Here is a 26796-nt window from a genome sequence, read left to right as displayed (position 1 = left end):
ATGGGGGGTTGGGAGGTTTAGAAAGCTGAAAGATATGGCCCCCTTCCCAATCTCGCTCGGAGACAACAAAAAGGGAATGCTTGAGAAGGGGAAGCAGCGGGAGGAGAACACAAAGACAAAGGCGCGGGCAAGGTCAGTCTAGCTAATGGGCCTGAGCCGTAGGCTGCCTGGGGCTAGGCACACTTCTGTTCTCTCTCACACACTGGGCCTTCAAAGACCCTTCAGTCCACCCCTCTCCTTCTCTCCTCTCTTCCTCCATCTCTTACACTCCTGTTTTACTCTTTTCCCTACTTCCACTGGTGACACTTCCTCCCATCAAAAGGTTCTGCACAGGTGCCTTTAAAAACACAATTTCTCCAAAACACCTCCCAAATACTTACTTTGGTCCATTTTATCAACAACTGTGATGATAATGAATGGCATTTCTCCAAACAGAAATTATTCCAGCCAGCAGAAGATATTTTCTATCTTAAACTAAGAGGACACAGAATTCTTCAGTTTTGTCTGCTTTCACCGGCCGTCATTAGGTCCAAGGTGGGTTTCCTGGAAGTGCTAAGAGGAACTGTTGGAAATGAGGAGGAGGTGGAGTGTTGTTGTCAGGTTGGCTGGCTGGCGTTGCTTGGCTCCACTCGAGGGCTCCTTTAATGTGCAGCGGAGTAGAATAAGTGAGTGGCTGTGGGCACCAGCTGAGCTCACTCTCGTCTTCGCCTGGTAGCTGAGGGGTGAGCCGCTGCCACCTGACACTGGGCACACGGCTCAGGGCTCCTCTTGGCAACATGGCACAGCACACATGTCCCCTCATTTGGATGGAGATTCAGACACAACACACAAAAGCTTTACCCCCCGGTCCTCCTCCTCCTCCTCCTCCTCCTCCTCCTCCTCCTCCTTTTTCTCCCTCCTTCCCTCAATCAGGCTCTCTTTTTCCCCTCCTGTTTTTTTCTCTCCTTCCTTTAGTTTTTGACGGCATCATAATAATCTGGGTATCTTCTTGATCATGCCCCGTGTTTTTTTTCTTCTTTTCTTCCTCATCTTCTTGGAGACGAGTTTGAAATTGCCTGCGTCAGGACTTTGCTAATTAAAGTCATACTTTCAAAAATGCCATAATAACTGTTAATTAGCTTGATGCTATTTTCAGCATAATTTGCTAATTAGTGGAAAACCTGTACAGCGTTTCTCTCTAATTACAGTATGGCTCCGCACGGCGCATCTGTGCCTTGACTCCAAATGATACCATTACAAAGTCCCGTATTACGCATTCTCTCAAAACAGTTAATTGCCTCCACAGATAGTGAGATACTTCAGTCAGCTGATTTTTATGGTAATAAATGGACAGGCACAGACACAAACCTCCCTGGTTCATATTTATGAAATATGAAAAAGGAAAACAACCTCCTTATGAGATGCATGGAGTTAGTTTGGAATATAATCTGGTTGGCTCTGTGATGATTTTGTGTGCTCATGCGTTGAGTTGCTGAGACTTTCAATGACGTTTGATTTATTCTATATTATAACCTTGTGAGCAAGTAAGCCATTACATTATAATTAAAGGGAAATATGTAGACAGTAACAACATCAATCTTAAAAGGTAAGGTAAAGGCAAACATCTGACAGATTGTACTTTCAGAGGTGGTTGCCATGTAAATACAAGTAGCAACATAATGTGGCCATGCCACAACTTATTACTGAAAATGTACCTTGTCGCACCGCCAGTTATTTTCATGTAGTCTAGCAAGGGGAGAGAATTATAGACATGACCACAGGTTGACCCTAATACATGTGTATACTAGACACAAATTATGACTCATTAAGTGTGGTGGGGAGCATGATTGGCATGAACTTTGACCTCAGGACGTCAGCTGTGCCCATCCTCCACTTTGCCCTGCTTTTGACAGCCACCAGTCTGACAGGGCTAGCATCGGTGCTGGCTAATTAATGCACCACTTCAGAGACCCTTTCATTTATGGCTTCTGAAAGGCATTATTAAATTAATTAAACCACCAAGAGTTAGTCATTATGAAATCAGGAGGTTTACATGGATGACAGCGTTTATGAATTAAACATCCCCAAAGTTCCTCGCAGGAGATACCCCGAGCCGCGTGTGGGTACCTAACGCGACAGATGTTTGCCCCCCCCCCCTCCTCAAGCTAACCTGTATTGCAAGCGATTTAGGTCTCATTTGGGGGTTTGAAAACTGAAGGCAGGAGGGAAAGAGGTTCAGGATAGCTAATGAGCAGAGAAAAAGAGGGGAAAAGGAGGTCACTAGCTCTGTTCATCTGTAGACAGTACAGATGGTTCTGTTTTATACAATACAACAATGGCGTACATCAATTTGTTGATCGCTAATAGATAGCTACTCTCAAATGAATTGCAGACTGGAATCAGTTGTCTGTGGGTTTTAGCTGAGAACTCTACATGTATAGCCTCAAAACATTTAGAAAAGCTGTGTGCTGTTTTTAACTCATCATGTGATGTGAAAACTACAAATGGTTCACAAGATAAATCCCATAAACTTGGGTTTAGCTGGAGAGCAGAGGGCAGAGATGAGTAGCTCACTCAGGAGCCTTGACGATAGACTCCTTTTCATCTGTGGACTGAGATTCACAGATTATCTCAAGAGGCTCTCTATCTCTGTCCTCGTCTCTATTTCTCTTTTTCTGTTTTTCCACCCTCCCTTTCTCACCCCACAATTCAGGAAGTTTGCCAGCTACTGTCTTTGTTTACAATGCCAAGGGAAAATGTCAGAGCCGTTGAGAAAAATATCCTTAGAATCTTTTTTTTTCATCTTCTTAATCTAACAGTTTACTGAACTTGATAAGTGTCCTATCAACATGCTAATCAAATTACTTCGGAACCAAAATTGACAGTTTTCATTAATTATACAAGATTATTCTAATTGCAATTCAAATTTATTCATTCCGAACAGAAGGTATTCAGTAATATTTTACAAAATTTGCATATTAAATGGAGGGAGTTGTGCATTATGCATGGTAATGTATGCAGAGTTTCTTATTTTTAACTTCACGGCCATATGTGGTGTCGTTGTAGGAGCAGGTGAAAAGTCTAAGTGTGTTTAATTTGCTTGACAAACATTCGGCTGGAGCTTGTCAAGGGGAGTATTGTGAATGCCAATCTTTATTCCCTCTTTATTGATTACCCCAAACTCTAAACATCTGGAGGTAAATGGCACTGAGAGAGATGAACTGAATCATGGGATTAGTACCTTCAATGACTGAATCACTATCAATTACTTCAATAGCATAATTCAAGTGTACTGAATAAAAGCTACAGTACCTTGGTTTGAGCCAGGATTAATATTGCAATTTAACGTAACAATGGAAGCATGGGAATGATATGGATGGCGTCCAACTTTTTCACATTGATGTCATGAAGCTAATGCCGTTATCTAAATATGAATGTATTTAATTCCTAATTTAGCCTTTGTTTGTAAAATGAAAAGGCTGAACGCATTAGGCACATGTTTTAAAAGGTAATGGATTCTGTGAGTAAAACAACCTTATTTATTCACTGAGACGCAAAACCCCCAATTTGCTCTTTGTTTTTATTTCCTAGAGCAGGCAGTGAAGTGCAAACAGCTTACTGGGAAGCTGTTTACTACTGTATATGACAAAGGGCGTGCGGGCATGCGAGTGCGTGTATGTATGTGTGTGTGTTTACTGGGAAGGGGGCGGCTCTTCCAGCTCCACAGGCAAGGTCTTGTGTTGTAATGTAAGCGTAATAATTATCAAACAGCATCAGGGGCTCTGGGTATGGGCTTTAACAGGGGGAGAACATGTTTGATATGTAGAATCAGCCCATAGTGCATCCATAGAGGGTGACTAAATCGCACGGTTCATGGATCACATTAGTATTGCTCTGCATCTACCCTCGCACTATAGGTGATTTCCATTTAGACACACATTTCCACATGAAGATAAATATGACTTGAATCGTAATTTCCCTGAAGTAAATATAATACAAATACAACATAATACAGTGTCAGACCAGGCAGGCTAATAGATTACTAGCGCGTTTTCCATTTGTATGGTAAGTGGTGAACCTAGGTGGTGGTCTGGCGAGTAACAAATTGAATGTTTAATCCATCTCAGCGCAGATTGAGGGTATCAGAAAGATCGGTAGTCGTATGAGTTCTCTTGTGACTGGTAGTATATTAGATAGTTTTACTCTTCAGGGGTTTGAGGAATGTTTTTGGATTAACAAGAGGTGCAAAGTGGTAGATAAATGCAATTTCTTATCTTTTCTCAAGTAGTCTGTTATTTTTCAAATAGGTATTTGGATTTGACATGCAGTATTTCCAGTCACTCGGTGGTGTAATCTCCAATGTCGGATTACAATAACATTAGCTCTGTTTTAGTAAGATATTTTATGACTTTTAATTACAGAATTTTATATTGATATCATACTGTAATATTGAATTATTAACTTGACTCTCTCGACAGTTATATGTGTACGGTATTATACTCACTTCATTATGTTCTCTTATTCTTTCAGAGGCTTCTCCCTTATATGTTAGAGAGTCCATTGTGGAAAAACTGTGACAAATATCCAAAAGATATGCGTCCCTAATGTTACCACACATTCTCTAAGTACATATTTAATTATTTAATAAATGTTTGCTCTGGCATTTTGGAGAAGCAAGATTAGCACAGCATCTCATATAAAGTGTGACAAATTGATATTTTTATATAGCTTAATCTGTTTACTATGATGTTTATGCGAGGAATTATTACAAACTAATTAAAGAAATCACTTTGATATAATTAGTCAGATTTCAGGAAGCTCATTAGTAGTAATTTGCATGAAAAATAAGCCCTGTAGTGGTGCTTAGACCCAGCTATTCGATCTGTGTTTTATCTGGTTACACATCAACCCCCATTGTTTGTTGTTTGAGGCTGTCTGAAGTGGCCCACAATATTTTCAGTCATTGCCCTTAGAAGCAGTGGGGTATCTTTTAACAAATTCCTCCCCTAAAGCAAGTCAACCTGTATGGGGAAGCAGACACATGCCTCTGTGTACATAAGGCAGGAGGAGTGAGCGGCAAAACACTGCCTATTTATCTGTCAGGTTCCTGACAAAGAACTGAGCTGACAAGTAAGGGTTTCCCTCAGCAGAGCAGGGGGGCTTTATTCACCGTACTTACATGCCCAGTCTATGCCCAGAGACTCATGTTATTTGCAAATCACATTCTTTGAAAACTCACAAACGGGGCGAGACATGCCACGCTACGGGTTTGTCAGCTCCCTTCACAACAGCTATCGCTAACAGTGTGTGGTTCGGTAAGGAAGCAGCTTTCTCTTAGCATTTGCCTTGCTGTCACTTTTTCCAACACATGTGATCGGTGTCTTCATGCTTGGGGTCTCTCCTCCCTCAGAGGGTTGCCATCTTCCCTTTGGACTGACAAATAATACGCCCACACTCCCACTGAAATAAAAAGAGGAAAGAAAGACACCCCTGGAATTACATCATTCTCTGCTGAAGCAATTCCTTCCAGAAATTGATGTACATATATCATATTCACATCATTAGATAAAAGTGATGGTAATGGTTTAAAATAAAAATAAAAGCTTTTTGTTTCTCAGGACACCCCTGTCTTAGGCAGAGGGGTTCAGAATGCAGGTACAAAAACAGGATCTGTTTATTCTCTATACCCTTTTCCCACCATGGACGAAATCCTTCCCTAAACATCCGGACAGAGAAGCACTTGTGTGGCGTTGATGTCACAGACCTACCTGGCCTCCCTCTCACAAAAGCTAAGGTATCATTAGCTAGGCCCACACAATGGCCATTCAACCAAGCCACTGCATCCTCAGGACTAGGGAACAATGTTATTTTTTGTCTCAGAATTATAAAGACAGAGTTTTGCAGGAAACCTGACAGACAAAACCCTTTAGAGGTAAATGCTCCAGGCGGCTTTTGGGTTTAATCTTTTCCCATTAGCATTTTGCCCCCCCCCCCCCTCTCTTGCTCACACACAAAGACCATATTTACAGGGTCAAAAGTAAAGGCTCTGAGTCTCTGGAGACTGCTTTTTGTATAAATGTTTTCTTCATATTGACAACACTTTTATTTTCTGTTGATGTATTTAAAATAGGTTACTGAATAGTTGACTGCAATCTTTCACAGGTATGTTTGTTTGTGGTGGTAAATACATTTTTTCCCCAACAGAACAACAAATGTAACACACTCCTTCACCTTTAACAACATTTTGTGAAAAATCACACGTGCAAGCATATTAAAAATTATTAACCCACAATGCAGGGGTTTATATAATAAAATAGTTATATTGTCAACAATGCAATACAGCTAAGGGTTCATATGTGCTACCTTTGCGTGCTTATGTGTGTGTGGGTGTGTGTGTGTTTGTGTGTCTGTGTGTGTATGTGTATGTGTGTGTGTGCGTGTGTGGGTAGGTGCATCTGTGCTTACGTGTGTGCGTGCGTCCACACATTCACTTATGCTTGTGTGTGTGTGGTGTTTGTGTGCTGTGTGTGTGTGTGTGTGTGTTTATGTGTGTTTGTGTGTGTGTGTGTGTGTATGTGTGTGTGACTCCATGTGTGTGATTCATTCCAGGGCAGTTTTAGTCCTTATAAAATATTCATTTTGGTTGTGCAGGGCCCTGTAATTGCCATCTCTCACCCTGAATTATTTATACCTCGCACAGACTGACAAAGCTTTGCCATACGGCCCCAGATGAATCAGAAAGCAGCCATCTCTGCTGCCAACAGCACTGGGCTTTCACACAAATATGGCAGCCACGTCTCTCTGCCTGGCCTCTCTTAATTTGACATTTTCTTTTTCCTCCTGCCTTTGTCCTAGGTGCACAGAAAGGTTACCTGTTAGCTTTAAGCACCGACCTGCTCTCTGTCTTTCTGTCTCTATCCCTCCCTGCCTACATGACAGTCCACAGTGTGTGTGTTTTTTTTGCCTTCTGAAAACGCGCTAATGTGGTGGCGATGTCAGAGTGGCTGCCTCATGTTTTATGATGACTGACCAGTCCTGACAGCCACTTTAGATGTATGTATAATACATTAGTAATAATATGATGTAGAAATACACTGGCATACATTTGAGCATGCATGGACAGACAGCAAAACCATTGACTCACCAACCTATATATAAAACACACACACAAACACACACACACACACACACACACACAAACACACACACACACACACACACACACACACACACAAGAATAAGCCCCCACTGGCTTGCTGGATCCAACATGGCTGTCGGTAAACGGTCAAAGACCCCCTGCTGGCATTGCCTGTACAGCTGCGTTCCTCTGTGTCTTGCCTGGGTCTGATCACTCCAAGGTGCCACATGAGAGGGACAGCACTGTAGGGCTCTTATTGTAGGGCCACAACCAACACCCTAAATATTACTATTTACCCTGGCGATTTACTTCAACATATGCTTATCTTCCATCTCACTAGCGCAAGGAGGTGCTGACTGGTATTTCCTCAAGGCCCCAAGCCTTACGTGATTATTTTTGTAATGTCAGCAACCTCACGACCGACATCTTTGAGACTGTCATAGTCATTATCAGTAATCATCATCACACGGTTTTTATGGTGCCGGTGAGGATTCAATAATATTTCTGAATTCCAGTTTGGATGTAGATTATGTTGGCTCTATAGCGGCAACCAATGTTTGATTCGTTTTTACAACAGGGCCACGCAAGACAAAACAACGCAGAATTATTTATGTTTTGTGTCTTATTATATTGTCTTCAAAGTCCTGGTAGAGAAAAGGCGTATTCAGAGTAAAACAAAGAACAGCGTGCAACAGTACACAGCCTCAGCAGTATCTTGATGTGAGGGGATGGGTGAGGCAGAGAGAAAGCTTGGGGCTAAACATGCAGTATGTGGCGGGCTGGAGCTAAAAGCTGCATAAAGCACACAGCCTTAGTCCACTGTTAGCAAGTGATGGATAGTTAGCAGGAGCTCCGAGTGTTCGTCTAATCTGTAACAGTAAACCTGTGCCAAAGCCTGAAAGGAATCAGTGGGGGCTTGCTAGGAGTGGGTTTGACGTGAAACCATTTGTGAAGACGAGCGATTTTCTTAAGTAAGAAACTAACAGTGCCCAGAGAGAGAGCGAGGGAGCTAGAGAGCAAGCGAGACAGGAGGTGAGGAAAACGAGTGAGAGTACGAGAGAGAGAGAGAAGCAGGAAGAGATACCATAATGAGTCCTGTAGCCATGGAGTAAATGAAGAGGGATTGACAGAGTGAGGGATCCTCAAGTGAAATAATGTCAATGCCACTCTGCCCATTAGAGAGACAGGGGGATGGTGGAGGAGAGGGTAAAGAGGGATGAATGGAAGGACACAGCTACATCTTAGGGTGCAGAGGAAGCACATACATTATTTGTGACACCCCTGAAACACACACACCACCAACAAAAATTTGAAATATGAAACAACAAAATGAACTGACAATAACAGCTGAAAGAAATAAAGAAATAAAATCAAAAAAAGGCCTTGGAAATACCCAATAAATTCTCAGAGACATGTAGTTGGGATATTTGATGTCGAACAATAATAATCACAGTGACATCTGCCTTGCTGCTCTCGGAGGAGATGGGCAGAGCCCGTGAGTGGAAAGGGTTAATCTCCCAAACCCAATAAGGTTGGATAGTGAGGCACTTGTTCCCTGATAAAGAAGTGATAGGATCTGTGGGTCTGGTCCCTCGGCGCTTGTACAGGGGTAGAGCAAATATTGTTAATGTGCTGTGGTTTACTTCAGCTAAAGCGAGAAAAACAGCTCTGCTTGACGAGAGAAGACAGCGGCGAACCAGAATATGACAGAAATGGCCACGAAGCTCGGCTCGGCCTCCCAGGGACTTAACTGGCATGTATAGCCACGACCACTCAGTTGCATAAATGAGTGCTCAAGAAGATTAAGATCTATAAGTGTCTCTATTTCTCGTTTTACCTGCTCCGCCTTGTCACAACAGGGATCTGAATGCAGTTCAGTGGAGTGCCTAATAACTGGACCAGTAGGTAGGGAAGGCAGGAGGCTTGACATTAAGACCCTGGCGTTTTGGAAATCCGATACGCTATTGACCCGTGTACTACTATCTCAGCGTAGAGATCTGGTGTCAGCAGATTGTAGTCTGACTCTTACAGATACTGTGGCCATCTGTCAGTGTATTGTGTAACGGCCTAAACAAATAAGGGGAAGCTCTTTTGTGCAATAAGGTGTACTATTGAAGAGAAAAAAAATAAACTCTCATGTTTGTAATATAAGAAACCAGCGAGTGAAAAGAATTTCCAGTAGCTCAGACTCAATGTTTCTAACAAGTCATAAAAAAATGATGCAAATCTGAAAATGAATGGATAAAAGAAATAATGGAATTGACAGGAGCGCTACCCTCCGCTGTCGATTGAGCCTTCTTAATAATACAACATTATCCTTATTTGCCCTCTTCACTCAAATCAAAGGGATGGACATTTATGCATGAGTGACATCAACCCTGCAATTAAGTTGGCCATTTAAATGAGAGAAGGCCTTCCTCACCTCGCCTGTTTGTTTTTTCCCCTCTCTCTTCTTTTTTCTCTCTTCCCGTCTCTGTTTGATGATGGTAGAGGGTGAGCTAGAATTAGGGCGATGGGTCTTCCTTTGAGTGTCAGCCTAAAATGATCAGAGTAAAGATAAGAGGGTCTAGCAGCCCTCAAATCAGTCAAAGTGCCAAAGTCGGCCTTTTTCTCCTCAATTACCGGGTCTGTGAAGCCAGGGAGTGGAAGGCACAGAGCCTGCTGCATTACTAAAGAGACAATCTATTTCCCCTTTGACCAGAGGGAGAGAAATCATTATTGCATGATTAGTAGCTTCGGCAGCGGGCGAGCATGGAGGTACTACAGGAGAATCGTATTAATTGCCTTAGACCAAGGAATGAGCAGGATTGTTTTAACGTTGATTTGTGGACCTGTATGACGAGCTGCCGGAGATAAAAGCTGATGTCAGGTCTTAGTTATACTGGCAGGCTTCGGGCATGCAGACAGAGAGGGTTGATGTCAAAATGAGCTTCCGTGGCCCTGGATGTCGTTCTCTATATGCCTGTCGATGTCTTCCTCTTTGTCTTTCTTCACACTTCATAGTTTTCCTATATGCTTCCCACAATCCCTCCCTCTACTCCCCCCTTCCCTCAGATGGACTACACCCCACCCGTTCCCGCACTCCCTTTCTCTCTCTCCTCCAACTGATAGCTGCCTTGGCCGATTATTTCATCCAGTGCGGTCCACTGAGAGCCTCCTCTCCCGGCTTTGGCAGAGCTTTAATTAGCCATGTTAATATCCCCTTCATTGGCCTTAATATCACTCAACACCTTCCTCCATCTCAGCGGCCACCAGGGTCCCCCTGTCCTGTCAGAACAGCTGATTATTGAGAAGGATAGCTTTAATCAAACCTAATTGCAGTTCATTCTTTCTCTCTATCCCCCTTTGCCCTCCATTGCCAACATCTAATGGCAGCGACGACTTGATATCCCATTAAAAAACAATTAAACAACCTCCTTTTGTCTCCGTGCGTGCCAAAACACCAGCACAAACTTCTGTAGATATTTAAGAAGTAAAAGAGAGAGAGAGGGGCCTTGTCTTAATTGCTCTCCTTCTCACCAAGGACCAATTTTCACTGTGCTCATGGAGAATCTTAACCAACTCAAATGTAATGGATGCTATAGTACTGCCACTGCTGTGGACTATGAAAATTAAGCTTATCTTTTTAGCTGAGAAATTGTGCTTAATTGCCTTCATAACTGTAAACATAAAGGAGCCTCTTTATGATAGCGTGGGCACTCAAGTTCTTGTGTTTATTGTTTCTTAACTTTTGGTTTCGCTGTAGTAGAAACAGTATGTAAAAGTACTAAAGTATCCAGGAAAAGAGACAAGACCAACTCTGAAAGTAATGTGTTTCTTTTATGAAGTCAATGCATTGCCGAGGAAATGTATTCTATCTCTTGCTCTGACATAAATTGTCTACCAACGGGTGATGCATGTACGCGCACATGCTCATGCACACACATTTGCACGTGCACAAACACACTGTCCTTACCCAATCTGTATGAGAGGCGACAGACAAATAAAAGTCGTATTTCAGCTCTGCTTTCCGCAGATGTCTGCTGCTCTACATTATGACTCTATGGGGAAATAAAAACAGGGTCAGGGAATTAGAGTACATAATGGTCATTTTGATGATCAGCCAACAGATGCAACCCGAAAACACAGTGAACACAATCAAGCGAAATGCACTAATGACAAGTCAGGTTTTTTATGGCCTCACCACACACCGACAGGCAATCAGCATTCTGGCATGGGTTAAAACGTCTTTTATTGATGTCCAAGCCAAAGCTCCTTGGATGTGGAGTGAGAATATTTTCTCACCTCTTCTCTCCCTCCTGGGCCCTCAGTAAAGCACAAGGTATAGGAGTCTATCGAAGAACGCTTCTAAATGACCAGTGCATGTGTTAATGTGGCCAGGGTTAGAAGGGTCATTTCAGACTCTGATTTATGGCCTGGCCAGGATCCCACTGGGTAAAGGAGAAGTCTTAAGTGTTGTGAAAGCGTCCTCACAGGCCACACAAGCCACTGTATTTAGCGGAATGAAATGGCCATGCAATCTATGGTGCAATCTATGGTAATCCAATGAGCCGCAGTGATTCTGTGAGCCAAGGTTGTATTACAATGGAAACCACAGTATTGCATATAGTAACGCTAGAGCAATGTGATGAAAAATAAATTTCTCGCCAAGGTATCTATAATGAATCGGAGAAAGCAAAAGCACAATCAGTCATGATTCTTTGGGGAGAATTTACAAAAACAAGTCAATTTCATTGTTTATGCTCTGTGGCTGTGTAAGATTTTACACAATAGGCAACATCTGAGAGAATTTTTCTTATTGGCCCTGTTGTTAATCTTACTCTTTTTAACTATTGTTTGTTGTATTATGTGTGAAGCCACATCTGATAGACAGCTCTCACTAAGAGGCTTTATCAATACATTTTGCGGGACCTGAGAGAAGGAGAGCAAACTTACCAAGCCCAGATCTCACTCAGACGTGACATTTGTTCAGAGACGATTAGCCAGGTTGTAATTTGTGGCATAATTGCCTCACCCACCAACAAGTGCATGGGTGTGTGTATGCGTTGTGTGTCTGTGTGTGTGGCATACGGTGGTCCCAGGAGTGTCCGCCTAATTGCCTGACAGGACTATAAGTTTTGTGGCGCGCTCCCACCTTGTTAGGTCCTTTATCCCTGATGCTCTTCAAACAAGACCTGGTCACAGGTGGGCCTCATTTGCTTCCCTATTGAACAGGAGTACTTTAATTGCACAGGGGGTGTCCTGGGATTAAAGAGGTGGGTGGAATATCAAGTGACTTCCTGTATGTTAGTGGCAGATGGGTGTAGGGAAAGACCCCTGAACTCAGGTGAGGGGATGAGATGACAAAGAGACTGATGCTCTTGATTTCGAGGGAATGACGAACACTGCGACTTTCTAAACTGAAATGGTGCAACGTCCTGTTTGTTTCTGATGAATGGATCAAATGGGGGAGTGTTACTTAAATATTTTACAAATTTATCATTTGAAAGGTGTAATACATTTTTTTTTGCTTTTGTTTTGTGCTCTCTTTCAGATTCTTCCTAAAGTTCTTCCTCAAGTGCAATCAGAACTGTCTGAAGAATGCAGGGAATCCACGAGACATGCGCAGATTCCAGGTGACTGAAGACTAAAATTTCACACATCATCCTTTGTCTATTTCTGTTTGCCCCTCACTGTCTGTCTCTCTTTTTGCAGACAATGCACAGCTACACTACACTAAGTCAATTTGAATACATTTCTATTATTGGCACTGAAGGAGGCAAAACCCAGGGAAAGAGAGAGTGAGGGATTTTGTGTCCTGTGCTATCTGGACAGAATATTTATTAGGGAGTACCATCTGACACAAATAAGGATATAGGATTTAAGAGTGCCATCAATTGTGTTCCTGACAGCTTTCTGAGCCTCAGCACAGAGGGGAAGACGATCCAACCACATGTAACAACAGTGTTAACTCAGGATCTGTCTGGCAGCGGAAACGCATACCTTCTTATACACACATATGCGCAAGCACGCACACACATATGGATGGATGTTCTTACATGCTAGGAGCGCATATGTTTGCTTTCTCTACGTCCCTCTCTCATTCATACCCACATATGTATACACTTAAATAGATATAGTATGGCCAATGAAAACCATCTTTCACTCATCTGAAAATCATCATTATTGTGGGCTGACAAAATGCTGCAATTTACACTAAAAGGACATTTTTACTGCATCTTTAACCCTCTCACTTTTAATGTGTCAAGTAGTTGAACCTTGTAATTATTGACCCCCCCCTCGTTGATCCATGTATCCAACCATCCATCCATTCTGCCCAGAAACTTTCACCACAAGCAGCCCACTAGGTCAAGGTGAGAGAGTGAGAGTTTAGTGTGATTTGTCCTATCAGGATAGCGACAAACTACAGGAGGGTGTTCGTCAATGGCAGCACTGTTCTGTGATAGACACGCAAGCCAGTATCCTCCAGGAGGAAGCCCAGACATGAAACAGACAAGACAGGGTGTCCCCTCCTGATGTCACCACCATTAGACCTCCCCTGCCTCCTGAAATCTTCCCTCAGGGTGAATGTGGACTGATGCATGACAGCCACCAAGGTCTTTTACCTCTCATTCCTGTGTGTCAAAAGGAATGCAAGAACTAAGTTTCTTTTTTTGTGAAACTAAAACATGTACATGAAGTCTACAACAACATTTTAGATTTTTTTTAGTCCAACAGTTAGTATGCCGATTTACAAAATAGATATCCCAGATGCTCTACCATAGGTGTTTCTCTGGCCAAAGTTGTGTATTCTACATGCCTTCCACTCCACTTATTACCCCCCAAAACCAGCTGGAGGCCAGAGAGGGCCCAATCCATCATCCTCAGCTTGGCCCAGCTCTGAACCTGCTCACAAGAATGGAGCTCTTTCACTTCCCCTTCTCTCCCCCTCTTCCCCCTCACACCCCCACCCTTCCCTAACCAACCAAAAAAAAGCGCCCCTTAAATTCCACTGCTACACCGAGGTCACTTACCGGCGAAGCAAACCTGAGAGGGGCTCTCTGTTTCCGGCTCAGAAACACTTTGGCCATTCACATGTGGCTCACTGTTTGGAAGATGTGGTAGCCAAAAAAACAACAACAAAAATAAGCATTATGAAATATGGAGTGTGGCTGGGAATCCGATCCTAGTAAAATGTTTGTTGAGTGATGGGATGGAGTACGGTTCAGTTGCTAATGACTCCAGTAATATTTTAAAAGGGAGGCCTTCCATCCTCAAATAGATGGACAGGCTGATCAATAATTCTGAGCTTCGGCTATGATGACAGTAAACGGAAATGGTATTTTAGTGATTGAAAAGTCAATTAGCTGAACACAAATGCAAGACACTAAAAAGCAAAAACAAAATGGCTGAGAAGCAGGGTAACTATAATGCGATGTGTCCAAAGAGAACAACCACTTCAAGAGGTTTGACAATAGTAATCAATAGCACACAGGCATATACCTGGACACAGACGTTTCTAAGCATTCATGCATCCCCTGTACCCCAGAGCATTAACGTTTCTCAGTCTTCATTTTTTATTATCTTACAATGTATTAAATTGCATGTTTCACCTTCACTCTTGTTGCAGGTTGTCGTATCGACGACCGTCAATGTGGACGGCCATGTCTTGGCTGTCTCTGACAACATGTTCGTACACAACAATTCCAAGCATGGGCGAAGGGCTCGCAGACTCGACCCTTCAGAAGGTACGCCTCCTTATCTGGAGAATGGTAGGCACATTTTTACATCTTATAATTTGCTACACTCCTTTTTCCTCCTAGTTTCTTTCAGACATCAACTCATTTTACAAATCCACACACCTAGTTGCTTCTAGTTCTTTAGAGTCATTTGTTCCTCCATCACTTTAATTTTTTACTTTTCAAGTTGCTTTTTTGCTCCATCATACCTATCGTCTTGACTGGAAATAATACGAATTACTGTATGTATTCATTATGTCGATATCACTAATGATGAGGATAATACTCAGGATAATTCACGATTTTAAAATGTTAAACTACTTGCAGTCTCCTAATGCACCTACATTTGTCCTAAAAGCCTAAGTGAAACATGATCAAATTGCTTAAGAATTTGGCTGTGAGGTCAATTTCCTGTCATTGGGTTCTGCAGATTTAGCTGTGAGTGAGCTGAAACAGGGGGAGGAAGGAGAAAGAGAGAAGGGAGGGGGGAAGAAAGGGTGGGTTGATAGTGTGTGTGTGTGTGTGTGTGTGTTGTGTGTGTGTGTGTGTGTGTGTGTGTGTGTGTGCGTGTGTGCGTGTGCACGTGTGTGTGTGTGTGTGTGTGTGTGTGTGTGTGGAGTTGGGGGGCGGCCTATGAGAAAAACAGAACTTACTGTTTTTCTTCCAACTGATTCCATATGATAGACTGATTGCCTGCTCAGCCAAAAGAGAAAAAAAGAAGGACCACCAAACCATGGGAAATCCAAAAACTAAAATGCACTAAACATAACCTTATGACCCTCATGGCCTCCACTCACAGATGGGAGCACACGCAGCTGAAAGATTGGAAGGAGAAAAAAAAAGGAGAGAACTGACTTGGGCCAATTGTGCAAATTGCTTATCTTCAGATTTCAAGAGCCAATTATGGCTGGGCAAACAGTTTATATACACCACTGACTAAAACAAGCTTCTCTACACATTAATGGGCATTAATGGTTCTATCACCAAAAGCAAATGTAATGTTTAATACAACAACAACTAATAAAAAAAAGACTAGACAATTAATATATCTCAGTGCTCTCCAGTCCTAGTGGGGGAAAAAGCTAATCTATTTGTTTTTGTCTTTATTAATGACTCCTCTACTGGAGAACAAAATCAAATAATTAAAGTCCTGCCCGGAGCACCAAAGTCATTATGTTCGTTGACGTTCTGTTTGTGTGTTTCACGTTTATGACACGATAGGTGTGGATCGCCTAGCAACCAGTTTCTTAATGAGGGGAGCAATTAAAGAGGTTGAGCCCTCGCCTCCATGTTCCCCCTCTCCCATGGGATTCTCTGTGTTTTGTGTGTCTATGTATGTGTGTGTGGTTGTGTGGTTGTGTTCTTTACAGGTTACCCCTACCCATCCCTTTCTTCCTCTCTTCACCACACTCTTCAAAGCAGCAGATTGACGCCCCGTAAAACAAGAAAAAACGCTATTGTCAACCGCCCAGTTGAACATGTCTTTGTCTAATAACTTTAATACACCTTCCCTCTGCTTAACCTTGTGTGCTCTCACAAGTTGAGATCTTTTCTCTTTCTTTTTTGTCCCTGCCATGCTCAGCACCATGACAAACTAATTTAACATGCATCAACAACAATTGCTGGCTTAGTTTGAGACACCTTTAACAAACAGAGATGTGAGAAGAGGAGACCCGGTCATAAAATGTAATTTCAGCCATGTCCTCCATAGTGCTTTGACAACTAGCAGGCAGACAGACAGCGTGCTTTAAATTAGCAACACATTCTTCCTCAGGAGTTCACTGGGCGAAAAGCCTCAGATATGTGGCTGATTGACTGCCTGTGTGGCTGAAACAGAGGCATTCTTCCTCTCAGCTCACACTGCACTTGTACAGACTTGCTCTTGTTGATCAAGAGGTGCTGCCCCCTATTGGCGCAGAAAGGGGAGAGCCTGTGGATGACAGACTGAATCTTACCATGTGACATTTTTGTTCACTTGTGTGTACTGTCACACAACAAGCATATTATGCATTCAGACACGAATGTGCTTTGTGGCTGCCTGTCACTCAAACATGTATAGATTCAGGCTCAAAGGTGCATAAACATGGTCACAAATAGCCGAGTCTTTCACACACAGCATCACCCCCCACACATGCAGACACACACAAACAGTGCAGCACCAACACACACAGACTGTTTCTCTCTCTCTCTCACACACACACACACACACACACACACACACACACACACACACACACACACACACACACACACACACGTTCCTTAGCTCAGTTCCACCATTATAGAGCCCCAGACAATATAGGAGACTCAGCATAGAGCCTGCAGCGCCTGCCTCATTTGCATGCCAAGTGGCTGTAATGCTGTTAGGGTTTATGCAATAAAGACAAGTGAATCCAGACTGCTGGGCCTAAGAGGAAGAAAGAGAGGGATAAAAGAAGGAAGGGGGGAAAAGGAAAGGAGGAAAGGAGAAAGAGAAAGATAGAGTATGAGAGAGAGGTTGAGAATGAGTGAGAGACTAAGGGAGAGAGAGAGAGAGAGAGAGAGAGAGAGAGTCAAAGGGAACAGATGGCCCAGGGAGAGGTAAAAGGTATAATCCCATCAGCTGCACTATCAACCGACCATCTGGACATCCCACAGCACAATTACAACACATTTCAGCAGGCAGAACAAAGGACGGCTTCGTGGGGCCACATCAGACCTGTTTGAGTGTCACAATACTAGAGCTGGGACCTCCTCTGCTCAGATCTCGGATCAGTTTTGACGTCCACTGCGGCTAACCCTAGCCACTGAAGAAAAAGATTAGGACGGATCACAGATCGGCTGCCTGAGGTCATTTTGCAGCAAAGTGGCTCTTTAAATAAATTCAAAATGGACAGAGTAACAATTCAGCACATAACAAAATTGACTATAAATCAAGTAAAGTTCCTCTACTGTAGCCCAACATTTGCAAAGGCTTAGTGATGCAACACTCAGACCGACAAGCCGGCTCTTTGCATCCTCATCCGTCCACTCGTCATGATGCCTATCATCTGCTGAGGGGGCATTGTGCGTGTCTGTCATCAGATCGCCTGCGCTGACTGTGTAATCCACTTTGCCACGGTCCCCATTCAGCACATGCTCCCCTCTCTGTCTGTGCATTGAGACATATGCAAATTTTTAGGCAGAAGGGTGGACGGCTTAGGGCCTCAGTCTCGGCCTCTCCATGGGTCCTTCTGTGTGTGGGAGGGGGCACTGGGATTTCCGAGGTGGTGTGTCTGTGCTTGTGCCTATGCATATGTGTGTGTGTGTGTGCCTGCGTGTGCCTGTGTGCCTGTGTGTGCATGTGTGTGATTGTGTATGCCTATCGTAGGTTTCAGGCTGCAGCTGCCCCCCAACAGTCATCGTCACCATCAGGCCCTCTCTTGCCTCCTCCTCCTTCCTGCCCCCCTCTTTCTCATCCCCAAAGTCAATTTGTTTACAGTAATTTTGAAGGGTGAATTATTTGCTGTAATCGTCCGCACTGATGAAGGTCAGGCCCTTAGAGGGGGCCCAGCATGCCCATAGAGGGTTGGTCCTCTTTCAGACGCTGCGCTTCGCAATTAAGGAAAGCAAATGTCACTCCTCCAGGCCTCACAAATGAAAATCTGTACGAGGTGATTAGCATGAAGTCAACAGCGCCTGTTAAAGTCAGATTCCCTGTAGTACCAATGTGTGTGTGTGCACTTTATGGGCAGCGAGAGAGAGCAAACATGACCTGAACAGACCCAACAGCAAGGCAAACAAAGGGAGATGTCTTGTCGGAGGTGATCCATACAACAATGGCCGACTGTGATTTACTTACTGGATGGAAAGGATAATAGAGGTTTAGAACTGAGCTTGTAAAAAAAAAGGAACTTGCTGAAATAGTTGCTCACATTTTGAGGGGTAGGAAAAACATGCACAATTCATAGTGTATTAAAATATATTGATGGAAATAGATTAAATTTGATATTGCTATTTTATGGCTAGCTGTCATGCTATTTCTGTTGTAAACACGGTGTTGTGCTGAACACCATATTAAGGTAATGCATCAAATGACAGTGAATGTGAGGCACCAGATCACTCAAATTAGATTATAATAACAACCCAGACTGTTGATGAATGGCAGAGCTACGTAGCAGAAGTCATGCCAGATGAAAAGCATTGTAATAAACAATATGAAATGGATTGAATCGATCACAAAAAGAAAGAAAAAATAACTCAATCTGAATAATTCATGAGTGCATTTCACGTTATGAAACCTGAAGCTCCACTCAGTGTGCCTTCACTGTACTGCATATGCAGAACAAAGGTAATGAAATAACATGAACCAGCAAAGCTTTAGCTTGTCATTTCCACTTTAACAGCCCGTATTCTTGACTCATTTAAGATGTGTTCAACTTTGAAATTTCACTGTACATGCGGGTGCATGCTTAATCAATTCTGATGGCTACATTTGCCCTGACACATAATTTGCTCCATCAAATCATTTTCCTGGCGAGCCCAGCGTTTAGCCTTTGTGAAGTGGACCATTTGAAGGGTCTGCTTAACTACACCACTCCAGAGCGCTGATAAATGATTTTGATTCTCATGCCTTAAAGAACAAATCCATCATTTTTTTCCAGGGGCAATTTCCATGATATGGCTTTGTGAGAAAGACATGGAGGTGATGCAGTAATGTGTCTGTGTGGAAAGAGACATGGGCCCGAATGTCAAAGCTTAGGTGCTGAATTTGCTCTTCTCTTTGTCTTGGATAAGCAGCCACCCCGTGCATCAAGGCTATCAGCCCAAGTGAGGGATGGACCACTGGAGGAGCCACTGTCATCATCATAGGGGACAACTTCTTTGATGGCCTACAAGTCGTATTCGGCACCATGCTAGTATGGAGTGAGGTATGATGTAAAGTTTATAGAGTTGACTTAACTTCAGTAATTGTATTATTATCAATTTAATTCACTTTCACTCTTGTAGTGTAACAGTACTGACTCTCTAGTTTGTTATTACAGAGGGCTCATTATTTCTTTTTCTCTGTAATCCAGCTGATAACTCCTCACGCCATCCGCGTCCAGACTCCACCTCGGCACATCCCCGGTGTTGTGGAAGTCACGCTGTCCTACAAGTCCAAGCAGTTCTGCAAAGGCGCCCCTGGGAGATTTGTCTATACTGGTGAGTTAAAACCTTCTCTCCCTCTCCCCCCTTCTACAGGCTTCTCCTGTGCCCCCCGCCTTCTCCTCCATCTGTCTGGATGGAGCCCTTATCCCCAAGTCTAGGCGCTAATAATGAACTAACCAGGGCACTGCTTGCTGAATGTTAAAAGTGTGAGATCTGCACTGCTAGCGAAAAGGTTTTTGTGGAGGGGCTCCTACAAGTGCAATTCGATCCCCCTCTAACCTCCCATCATACAAGGGCGCTGCCAAGCTTTGTTAAACTCAAGCTGTCAGGATATCTCATTCTGCCAATTCTCTTTATCTGCCCTGTTGCAAGACAGATAATGCTTTCTGCTAATTTTCAGATTTTGTAAAGCAAAAGGTGGTTTCATATTTTATGAATCTGATTAGAAAAGCAGTATCCAGGTTAAGTACAGGAGTGTGTCTGAAGTTATTCTCGTGTGTGTTCAATATGAGTTCATGGGAGAGAAAGAGTGCAAAGAGACGAGAGAGGCATGTATGTGAGAGAGAAAGGGTGTCTGTGTCACACTATAAGTAAGGAATCTGATTATCTTGGCTAACAGAAGGAAGTGGTGGTCTTATCTATCATCATTGGTGAGGAGACAGAGGTTGCGGGGGTCACAGCCTGTCTGACCTGGAAGCCTCTGTCTGTTCTTACTCTGATGGGCAGAATGAAACAGGGGGCGCGTCATAGCACCCTCACTTCCCCCAGCACCCCCAGGCCTCCAGCACAACCCTGGCCTTGAGCGCAGCAGAATTGCAAAGTGGGAGCTGCCCCCCCCCCCCCCCCCCGAAACCTCCATCCAGACCCCTTCATACTGGGGCAGCTGTTTCTCATCAAGTCCCCCCTCTCTCGCTCCACTACCACCACCAGTACCACCCCCAGCCATCCGTCCCCTTCTCCTCCAACCGTGCAGTCTGGCCTAGCTCTCCTGCATTTAACCTCCCTAGCAGGAGCGGAGCAGAGGCCAACAAGGCACCAGGATAATGAAACAGGAGTGTAGTGTGGTTGTGTAAGTGTGTGTGTGTCTGTTTGTACGAGAGTGTGAGAGCGAGCGAGAGGGAAAAAAGTGTGTGTGTGTGCAAGTGTGTGTCTGTGTGTACATGTGTTACTGCACAGCCCTGAGAAGGTGTATAAGTTAAGACATTAATGGCTCCTATAGCACCCTGGTGAAAGTGCCAGGTCCCTTAAGAACAGACCCCATTAGTCACAGAGGCTAAGCGGATTGGGATGATTACCATCAGGTTTTACTGGGGAAACGTGTCCCCTTCTCTTTATCTCTGTTGATTTTTTGCCCCCCCCCCCCCATTCTTCCTCTCTGTCTTCCATGGGTTCCTACTCACTTCCAGTTAGTATGAAGATACAATTACCCCTGGAGGCAACGGTGGTACAATTGATTAGTGCGCTGAATTAAAAGAGAAAGTCACAAATAGACAGGTCCGGCTCCTCTGCTCTGCTATTCCCTGTGTGGCTCACCCTGATTGTACAAGGGCTGACGCTTGAGAGAATGAAACTGTTAAAGAGAGCAGAATGCATAACACTGCAAGTAGGTACCACTGATTCCATATGTAGTGTAATTGCTAGGTAAAAGGATGCTACTTATGTTACTTATTTTAGACATTAAAATGTAAATGGGCTGATGCATTGAGCTCAAGAGAGTGGATCATGTATTTAAGAGCGAAACCACTTTTAAACCATTGCTTTTACGTCTGTGTTACAGCACTTTTAAAAAAAAAAGTCACACTACATGAAAAAATAGGTTTGAAATGACCTGGAGTTACAATAGCAACTTAATAGAGTGAAGATGGCGTGTGGTGACACAGTGCTGTCTATAAGTGCCAGAATGTTCCTGTGTCATTTAGGAGAGCAACATGTGCATATCAAAGGTCTAGTCATCAAAGCATATGGCGTCAAGCATGACTTGAGAGCACGGCTTGAGAGGAGTGCCTTTTTAGACATTTTTTTCTTCCATGTTGACTCTTCTTGCACTACCACCCTAATTGTGGAGATTTAACTCGCTCAATTTAAGAAATTATCACAAATTACCAAGAGTCAACACAGAGGAGACTGCAGCCAATTCGAACAGCAGAGGGACACGTCCTCACTCGGGTTAGTACCCTGGAACGGCTCCAAAACTCACAATCCATTCTCAGAAAGAGAGCACCCTGTAATATATGTCAAATAATCCTGTTGGCATTGACTATTGAATGTTTAAAACACTAATGAGACAAACAGACATACTATATAAAACTTTAGTAGGCTGTAGTTCACTGACTGCTTCAAGGAGCTTATATCTATACTTTAATTGGCATTTTAAAGGAAAGACACGTTGGTTATTTTACAGTCTGTAGCTTTTTACCTTGTAACAAAATGTCCCTTGGAGCTTGCTAGCTTGTCCTCTGTCTAATCCATGTATTGGTTATCCATTGGTTCAACTGTCAGCAAGGTTGTAGAAAATCAAAAGGAGAAACTCCTGGCTGTACCTGAGGTCATTACTTTGTTGCACTTAACACTTTATTAAGCGAAGCAAAACAGTACACTAGTTTTATCAGGTGATTTCTTAAACAAAAAGTCTCAATTTTCAGCATCATTTGCAGCACCTTAACCTTTTTACTGCATGGTTACACTGCTGCATGAAAGAGTAAATCATAAATAAAAACTTTGACCATACAATTCATCCAATTTAAGCTCCTAATTGCATCAGAGCTTTTGGTTTTCTATCTTGGCCAAGTTTCCACGAAAGCGCCCCTCCAGGGGCAACGACGCAGGCCCTTGGTAATATGGTTCTGCAAGCAGTCCTAACACACTCAGCCACTATTTATCCTAATCAGTGACATCCACATAACCAGGATTGCTTAAAATGAACCCCTTCCGCGCCCCAGAAAATGCACATTTACCGGGACCCCATTTGTCATGGGTAAATTGAGGGTCAGTAAACTTCGCCTGTATCCTCCAGTGGGGATCCAGGACATGCATCATAACGTTAGGAGAGAATGATTGGCGAAGGCGAGCTGTCACACATTTGTCAGGGGGAAGGGAACATTATTTGCTAATTTCCCAAGCTGGGCACTGACAGGGTGCTTCATCTTCAGACCTTTGGTGACCAGCATGGCTTCTCAGCTATTAGTACAAGTCAAGTGTTTTTTTCTTTTTTTTTCCTCCTCACTGTAAAGCGGCAGTAATAAGAGCCAATCGTTCGACCTCACAAGATCCAAGATCGCAACGCAGTGGATGAAGGATTTTGGATGGAGTAGGTGCCCCATACAGTGAGCTGCTTTTGCCAGGCCTTAGTTGAGGCCAGACAGCCTTGAGGGCTGATGGATCACAAACTTTCCTCGTCAAGGTGACGCTATCGACTCCACTGCACCAAAATCTGACAAAATGGGTATGAGGCAGTCATTCATCAACATAAGGACAAAGGGGTCATGTGTGCTTCACTCAATACTGGTGAGGATCAAGAAATGTCAGCCCTGTAAGGGATAGAAAAGGAAGATGTTTCTAGTGCAGAAGTGAGGTCTCTCTGAAGTAAAGCTTCAACTACAATTTGTTACTTTATGGTTGTTAAAAAAAATCTTAATTTCTATGTCTTTACGTGCAAGTACAATAGATCCACCCAAACTAAACCAACAACCTTGTAGTGCTGCAAATTAGAGATATAAATAGTTATATCCAGTTTGCATATCCAAAATTACATTTACTTCCTGTTCCAGTCTTAGAAGGAGGAACAAAATAATATGCAGTCTTGGACCCTCCTCTCCCCCCCAAAAATTAAATAAACAAACACAGACGTTTTTATCAACACATCAGATAGGGCCCTGTGCTGTTCGGCCTACGAATCGGGCCTATCCTTATGTCTCCTCCCAGCCCTGCCTTTACTTTGAAGTCCCAGACTCAGAAGCTGATCAGATGGAGAGCTTCCTTTTCATTTCCTGTCCTGCAGGGTTGGGTTTGGTAGCCGGTTGCTGGTCAGTGATGGGGTGTGGCTTATAGCAAAGATATGCCATAATCAAAGGCATTCAAGGAGGTATGTAAACAGATTTACAGCTTTAGAGGACTTGCAAACACACACCAAATACTTCATATAAGCATTGTATATGTTAAATTCCTAAACCTACTACACACAGCATTTAAAATTTGAAACTTTTTTTTAAAAATCACCCTGCTGTATGAACTGCTGCAAGTAAGTATGGAATAGGCATTTATAAATGTCATCACCACAGTCAAGTGGGTTGTAACCAGTTGGTACAACAGTTTTAGCATGTGTCAAAGCATGTTATCCACTAGCCATATCCCCATACCTTCCTGTCTCATTACAACTCTGGTATTTAGCACCAGCTCCACAGGAGTGGAGCAGACACTCATTGCCAAGTTAGATGGGCCTGGTTTGAAGGCCTTGTGAGCTTGTGTGGAGCGCGACAAGGTTCCACGGAGGAAGGTCCTTGTGTCCAATTAGAGGGCTGACGTGACACGTGCTTACACTCCCCCACTGTCAGGCAGCTTGTCAGGTAGGCTTTGAGAAGCACACTGTGGCATTATTCCACAGCGTGTTATCAGCAAGTGACCTGTGAAATCCAGCTCCAGGAAATTGATTGAAATAAGTACTTGCAGTTGAGCATGTATTTCCCCCATTACACCTCTCTGTGAAATGTATTGTGGGTATCTTTCAAGAGAAAAATGAAAGTATGGCTGTGTGTTTTTTTTCTCTCTCCCAGTAAGGATCGTATTCATTGATTTAATTTTAATTGGACCCACTTTTTGTCCCACAGTATCGTTAGAGGTCTGTTTTGTAATGGCTCTTAAAATGGATTGTCCTCAGTAAGTCACAGCATCAGTCCTCTGCCACAGGACAGATAGATGGAGGAGGCAGGGAGGGAACTCTTGATAGACGAGGATCTTTCCCCTCCTCCTCCTCCTTTCTCTACCTCCTCTTCTTGCCCCATTTTCAGTATGATCCACACCCAACGGGCTTTAAAAGAACTCCACACCCCCTCCTCCTCCACAGCTGCATTTTGATTGAAATTCATCGGCAAGTTTATTGAGAAATGAATGAGGGAGGCAGCACGGTATTGACTTTGAGAGGAAAACACAACTCATCTTGAATGAGGAGGAAAATGCGGCCGTAATTTAGCTGTCATCGATCTGTGCCCCGTCCATGTATTGATCTTCATTTTACAATATTAATTTGCGCTTGCAATCAGCTGTGAAGGGAACCCATTTGATTTCTGTTGGCCGGTAATGTGTGAAAGTCCGCCAACGTCCTTAGAGAAGTGGCACACATACTTTAAATGTCATCTAAGCGGTTCGAACAGGTGTCTTTGGCCCTTTCTAATAATACAGCCGATATGAAGGGAGTCTGAAATTATGGATGTGCAATCTGTAACATTGCTCCCTTTTAACCGTGTTAATTACATTTTATCTGTTGCAGGAGAAATATCTGCTGGAGATTGTAACTGTCTAGTTTTTTTCATCTGTATTGGCTCAAAGTTCATGAAATTTCAATGAACATTGATCTGTCTCCATTGATTTATCCTAACTGCAGAAATTTTAATTTCCTGTTCATCTTGAGACTGCTGGAGATGGAATCACTCAGTGGTAACTGGCTGCAGTGGATGGAGATGATATGGTCAGTGGTAAAACAGATGAGGTTTGCTTTGCGTGGGTTTGCTGTGAAAATTCCGATTTGGCTTGGTTTGTTTTTTTAAAGATAGTCTCTACATCTGCATGTGTGTTTTTTATTCTCTCAACACTGGAACATATCTATTGTGGAGCAGCAGCATGACTTCTGCCTTCTACCTCCTTTGTTTGCAAAGTATTCCAAGATATTCACTCTTAAATGTCTCCAGTAGACTCTGCTGAACACCAGCGAGGCAAGGTCATTATGTGTGTTGATGCTGTTCTGAACTGATCCATCTAACAGACCGCAGGTGCCTAGGAGGCTTCAGTTAGACTGTTTGACAAGTCACAAATGCAATAACACTTGAATGAACTTCTGCCTGTGCTGTTTATCTGTCTCTCCCTTTCCAACTCCCACTCCACCTCTAATTTGTGTTAAGGGGAAAGAAAAAAATAACTGCTCAATGGTGTAGGAGGAGTGGAGATAAGCTCGAAGCAGTTAAGTATAATTAGCGAAAGTAATAGCTGGCAAATGGCAACAAGGCTAGGTTTTTATCTCCTGGAAAGATAGAGTTATCGTAATAAGCTGTAATGGCTGGCAGGAATGCTAGTACTCTGTGCGAGCTTCCATTCAGGCTCATAGACTTAACAAGGAACAATTTCCCTTAAATTTACTGCTTTGCTGAAACATTTCCCCATGTCTATACCCAGATACTGTAAGTCAATACATGTGTTCAATCCACTTCCATATAGACTGAGGGCACACAGTAGTGTATTGCCATGTAAGCACTTCTGGCTGCCAACGTTGGCCATGTTACACTGTTCCTGTAGAGCGGTTACTCATGTCCTATTTCTACAGAACATGGAGAAGGAGCAGCAGACCACACTCAGATGCCATGTACACGCCATCCACTCTACATTTTAAGTGAAGTAGCTAGGGCGACTAAAGGATTTCTCAGAGAAAATGTGTTTTAGTAGCATGAAAGGACAGGCAGATTAAGGTGTCAGATCAAAATAAGATTGGGAAGTGCACATTCCGGGCATAGGAATTCTACTGAAGCCCTGCCATGAACGCTTGTGTGCATGCCTGATATTCAAAATTGGAAATGATACGGTCACAGCTGCACACCGAGTCATGCATTCCATTTCTCCATATTCTGAAACATGATCATTTACTCTCTA

The 26796-nt window shown here is 43.2% G+C and overlaps 1 protein-coding gene across 6 annotated transcripts in view; it reads left to right on the top strand.

Moving 5' to 3' along the window:
* LOC116705325 (transcription factor COE3) overlaps window positions 1–26796 on the top strand; it is a gene marked incomplete at its 5' end in the record, with an annotated part of 67349 nt that overhangs the window by 26641 nt on the left and 13912 nt on the right. For 2 of the 6 annotated variants that reach the window (XM_032541420.1, XM_032541417.1), the window contains 4 exon segments: window positions 12651–12732; window positions 14727–14844; window positions 19594–19724; window positions 19872–19998. In XM_032541420.1, coding sequence (XP_032397311.1) covers window positions 12651–12732; window positions 14727–14844; window positions 19594–19724; window positions 19872–19998 — 458 coding nt within the window. 6 annotated transcript variants of the gene reach the window in all.

The sequence above is a fragment of the Etheostoma spectabile genome, chromosome 17, assembly GCF_008692095.1.
Source record: "Etheostoma spectabile isolate EspeVRDwgs_2016 chromosome 17, UIUC_Espe_1.0, whole genome shotgun sequence".
In the NCBI taxonomy this organism is placed as follows: domain Eukaryota; kingdom Metazoa; phylum Chordata; class Actinopteri; order Perciformes; family Percidae; genus Etheostoma; species Etheostoma spectabile.
Note: the sequence above shows the minus strand (reverse complement) of the source record. Positions and strands in the feature narration are given on the sequence as shown.